General features: G+C 29.3%; 1 protein-coding gene across 1 annotated transcript; it reads left to right on the forward strand.

Moving 5' to 3' along the window:
• LOC107645964 (WAT1-related protein At1g09380) lies at positions 760-4579 on the forward strand. Its single transcript, XM_016350128.2, has 6 exons — positions 760-1072; positions 2647-2709; positions 2855-2971; positions 3077-3488; positions 3788-3939; positions 4038-4579. Exons 1-6 carry the CDS (start codon positions 897-899, stop codon positions 4231-4233), a joined length of 1116 nt encoding a protein of 371 aa, XP_016205614.1. The 5' UTR covers positions 760-896; the 3' UTR covers positions 4234-4579.

A 5679-nucleotide genomic window follows, 5' to 3' on the forward strand; every position in this document is an offset into this window, starting at 1 on the left:
GGCTCTTTAGATTTTTTTTATTGTTATTAAAAATAAAATAAATAACGGTTAAAAGTAATTGTTTGAGTATTTAAGAGTGCTGATCAAACTCTCAGAGTAGTGAAACTTGCTTTTGCTTAATTTAAGGGAAAATCAGAAAAAGCTAAGCATTATTATTAAGGTGAAGTAGTGCATGCAAATGCATTAACGTAACGTGGAACAAGCCCAGGGTGGGTTGGGAAATGCAGCTAGCAAGGACCTAGAAGGAAAATTGTATGTGATGGGTCCCATTAGCTTTATAATTTATTAAAGAAGAGTGCTAGTGGAACAATAAAAATTTTGAACAACATGAACAACCACCAATCAAATGAAAATATATTACATCCTAATTTAATGCTACTAATTAAATTTACTCTTTTAACCATATTAATTCATATTATTTACACATTATTTAAAAATTTTATTGATTACCTATATTTTTTTTTATTAAATTAGTATCGTATAATAATGATGTATAGTATATGGTGACATGCGCATTATCATCAACAACAAACAAATTTAGTTGCTTCAAGACTCATTCTTATTAAACGCATTTAAACCTGCTAGGTACGCGCAAGCCCCCAAAGCTTCTCAAGAAATCGAATCCAACTCTTTCTTTTCTTAAAAAGATATAAAAGAAAAATGTTTAGAAAATATGGTTGCTACCGTTTCTTTTACTCATTTTTCACGCACGTTGTCATTCACCTTTTTTATGGTTGTGTTTATATATATATATACCCATCTTTCTCTACTTGCTTCTCCATCTCTTATTATTCTCATTCCCTCTCCCTCTCTATCTCTCTGCCTAGATACACTTCTTTTCTTTTGAACTTTCTCCCTTCATTGTTCAAAAGTTCAAAGGCAGAGAGAAGAGAATAATGGCGAGAGGTCTCATTCCAGTGTTATCAATGATTCTTGTTCAGTTGGCGTATGCAGGGATGAGTATTACCTCAAAGCTTGCCATAGAAGGTGGCATGAACCCTCTTATCCTTGTTGCTTATCGTCAAATCTTTGCCACTATTGCCATTGCTCCCTTCACTTATTGGCTCGAATGGTAATATATCAATTTGGATTCATTTACTGTAATAATCATATCCATCTACTTCTTTTTCCTACATTATTCTTATTATTATAGCCATATGCATGCATGAATGCTTAAATGTTAATATATATGTTTGTTCTTCTCTCTTATATTTGCATTAAGCATGCTTCATATTTTGAGCATTATATTATTATGAAGCAACAAGAAAAGCTAAACTGAAGGAAATAATGAAGTGAATGCTTTGTAATAAATAAAAAATATTAAGTGACTAACATTTTTTTTCTTGCATTTGTCAATATTAACTATTTTTTAGTTTTGAACTAGAAATACTGGTTTCTTAATATTTTTTTAATATAATAAGATGAGTGGGGCTTCTTGCTTAGCTTGATGCTAATTAATAAGTGAGAGTTTACGGAAAAAGATCTTAAAGAAAGAGAACATCACAAAATGGTAACTAACAGCCTTTTTTGCTTTAAGTAGAAACAATAAAGACCAATTTTTTCACTCTATTAGACTACATATAGTATAGTATAGACTACTCATTTTTTGGTGTATTTACATGTAACTCGTCAGTTTGTTACTATCAAGTAAAGTAAGTACACCAAAATGATGATAAGCCACACAAACATTTTCATGTAACCTATAAGAACACCACTAGTAGTGACATGCATGCTTGACACGTTACGAATGGTGTTACGTTCCACTAACTTTAATTTCTACTTTTTCAAATTAGGCATGGTATACAAGAGTTTCTAAATTCATATAGAGTCTCATACAAATTAAATGGGTTGTGTTATAGTAAGGCGTGATTTGGATCTAACACGTTTATTTTGGGTGAATACGATTTCACCTATTTGATTAAATAATCGTTTAACTATTTTTAACTATTCATATATACTTATTCCAAGGAAAAGTTTCCGTAATTGTCTTTCAGGTTCCTTCTTGATCAAATTAATTTTAAAAAATATTAAAAAATCAATAAAATTTATTATTTTTTATTCATAATTAATTAACTAACAATATTTAAAAGTATAAATTAAAAATATAAAATAATAAACGAGAAACCAAACAATAATCTCAAAGGATAAAACAAACTTAATCTATCTTGCAAGTTACTCAAATACAGAACTAGGACTCCATTACGTATAGCTCTTGTTACATATGGATTCTCTGTAATTTTTGTCTTTATTTTCTTTTCTTTTCCTACGCTACAAAAATATACCGAGCCAACTCATTAAAAACAGTATGCAAATATTGAAATATATAATACATCTTTGAAGGGGAGGGGAAGAAAACACTGCCAAGATATGATATAAGTTTTTAATTTTGGCTTGTATTTGATTAATAATAAAAAGTTAACAAGTCGGATCATTATATATGCTCTGTTTTTGTGTACATCTGTTTTATATATTTTTATTTTTAATATTAAAATTGATCGATAAAAAATATGAAAAAATGTATTTTTATACCATAAAAATATATATAAAATAATTATATACAAAAAATAATATAAATATTTTATTTTATGTTTCTATTTGTTTTATTTTTTTGCATTGTGTGTAATTGTTGTTGGTTTGCGTCCGTAGGAAAACAGTTCCGAGGATGACAAGGCGCGTTATGCTCCAAATAGTACTTTCTTCCATAACAGGGTAAGCTTTTGTGCTTTTCTGTCCTTTCATAGTAGTCGCTAGCACTTAATGCCAAGAGTTTTTCAAATTCAGCCCATTTTGATTTATGATTCTTTTTTCCTTTTATCACTAAGCTCACACGCTTAATTTGAATTTTGAAATGCAGAATAACAGGAAACCAGGTTCTGTTCTTCGTGGGTCTAAAATATTCAACTGCCACAGTTGCGTGTGCACTCACCAATTTGCTCCCAGCTTTTACGTTTGTCCTGGCAGCCATCTTCAGGTAACACTCAGATGACGGTTATTAACTATTAACTTCACATGAAATATAATTATTAAAAAGAAATGGCAATGGCAATGAATTAATTATATTGAATAAATTGTGTAGACAAGAGAGTGTGGGAATGAAGAGCAAAGCAGGGGTAGGAAAGGTGTTAGGAACAGTATTGTGTGTAGGTGGAGCACTGCTTTTATCATTCTACCACGGCAAAACAATTGGTATAGCAGAATCAAGCATTCGTTGGAGCTTTGCGGAGAGAATGGAAGGAAGAAGCAGCTCCAACGGGAACGAAAGCGCGCTTCTGGGTCCTTTTCTTCTTGTGTTTAGTGCCCTTGTTTGGTCACTTTGGTTCATAATTCAAGCAGACATAAGCAAGAATTTCCCTGCTCCATATACGAGCACAAACTACATGTGTTTCTTGGCCAGCATCCAGTGTGTCCTTCTTGCCTTGTCTTTTGACCATACCCCCTCTTCTTGGTCCCTTCATGATCCTATCAGACTTGTCTCTTCTCTTTATGCGGTACTACTTCTAATTCTACTTCTTTCTTAGCTTTCTTTATTCATATTATTATAGTTAAACAAAAATAATCTATACTAAAATCAATCCATATATATTTATGAATATTAATTCATATATTTTCTTAATATAATTAATTATTATCAGAATAATCAAATTTGTTTACAGTTGTATAATAAAAAAGTTTTATAAAATATCAAATATTATGTATTTTTATGTAGGGTGACTGATTATTAGTCGTTGATTTTTTGTGTATAGATAGTATGATTGATAATTATATGATGGTAATTAATTAATTTCAGGGGGTAGTTTGCACTGGTCTAGCGTACTGTCTCATGTCATGGACCATTGAGAGGAAAGGTCCTTTGTACGTTTCAGTATTTAGTCCATTGCAACTTGTTCTCACTGCTGTTGCTAGCTGGGCATTGCTTCGGGAGAAACTATACATTGGAACGTATGTCTTTGTAATCATAAATTCAACTTCTGTGATCTTGTTTAATTAATTAATTAATAACATAACATGTCTGATTTTATTTTATTTTGTGGGTGTAGTGTGATAGGGTCTGTGCTGATAGTTGGAGGGCTATATTGTGTTCTATGGGGAAAGAACAAAGAGATGAACGAGATCATTGCTGAAAAAGAGACAATCAAGTACAACGAGAGTAATGCAAAGAATAGTGATTTGGAGTTACCATCTTACATACCATCCAACAATGGTAATCATCTTGTAATTGTGGATGTTGCTTAATATATATACACAGACACAACTACCCATTAAGGGGATTGAGGATTGGAGATCAAAGGACATAAACTAAGATGCAGCACATGATTCATTCATTGCAGGATATGCTACTACCAATTATTAGAGATAGGCTCACCATCTTTCTTTGTCTTTTTCTTCTCTTTTTTTCTCTGGTGAGATACGTCCGAAATATGATGGAATTCTCTCTAGTCTCTAGCTAGCTAGTGTTGTGTTTAGTATTGTATTAGTGATTTGAAATTGATTCACAACGGTGGTATCACTCTTTCTGTTGGAAATTCCTTGCAATTGCATCTTTGATTAAATTACATGTATCAATCTCAGTTATAGCGTACCTAGCTAGCACCTCTCTTGACTCTGCTTGCATATTTGATACACGTTTCTTCAGCTAGTACAGCATTATGGTGCTAAGCGCGCGTAAATTGAATAGGAAAACAATTAATCAATGAGAGAGTAATTAGGAAGAAGATGATTTTATTAATGAAAAATTTTAAAGAACAAAAAAATACAAATCACTAATTCAATGCTTTCAATTATTATCTTAATATTATATGTATTTATAGCAAATTAGTTAACTAATAAAATTATTCTAATTAGGTTTTAGACCTATTTTTACTTGTTACATTGTGAAAAAATATAAATCCTAATCCTAATTTTGAGTTCAAGTTGAAGTATTATGTAAATGATTGAAAACTTATATTAACTTCCAATCAAGATCAATAAAAAATATATATAATATATTGCATGTTACACATGTATTTACAAAAGAATTAATGTAGGTGCCATGCGATGTATAAAAAATATTTAATATTTTATTTATATTTAAAATATTTTTAATAAAAAATTTTAACATATTTAATTTTAAATTAAGTCTAATTTATTTTTTTATTTATGTGAATACTAAATAATAGTACATAACAAAAAAATTTCACAAAATAATTAGATTATAATTAAAGAAAAAGGCGTAATATGCAATAAATTAATGTCTTAATTTTTATGAGAAAATATGGGTATATATTTTTTGTCACTAATATTAATTATTGCATATCTATATAGGTTGTATTTCTATTTCTATATCAAATAAAATTTAAATATTATTTACATAAAAAATTCTATCCAACTACAAAAAAATAGGAAAAACACAATTAATAACAAAGAAATCAAATTGATTAAACAATACCTGATTATCTCACTTTATCAAAGACTTCTCTATACACAACATTAATGGTGCAATTCTCAAAAATTCTCTCATGATATAAAAATTTATAATCACATAATACATTAAAGGGATATATACATAATGTATGTAGAATTAATCTACTCTAAATTAGAAATAAAAATGTTCAATTAATTTGATTATCTATTTCAAAACAAATTATTATAATAATGTGCATTTGATTCCTAAAATTAAAATATATGATTTTTCAATTATTA

The sequence above is a fragment of the Arachis ipaensis genome, chromosome B06, assembly GCF_000816755.2.
Source record: "Arachis ipaensis cultivar K30076 chromosome B06, Araip1.1, whole genome shotgun sequence".
NCBI classification, from domain to species: domain Eukaryota; kingdom Viridiplantae; phylum Streptophyta; class Magnoliopsida; order Fabales; family Fabaceae; genus Arachis; species Arachis ipaensis.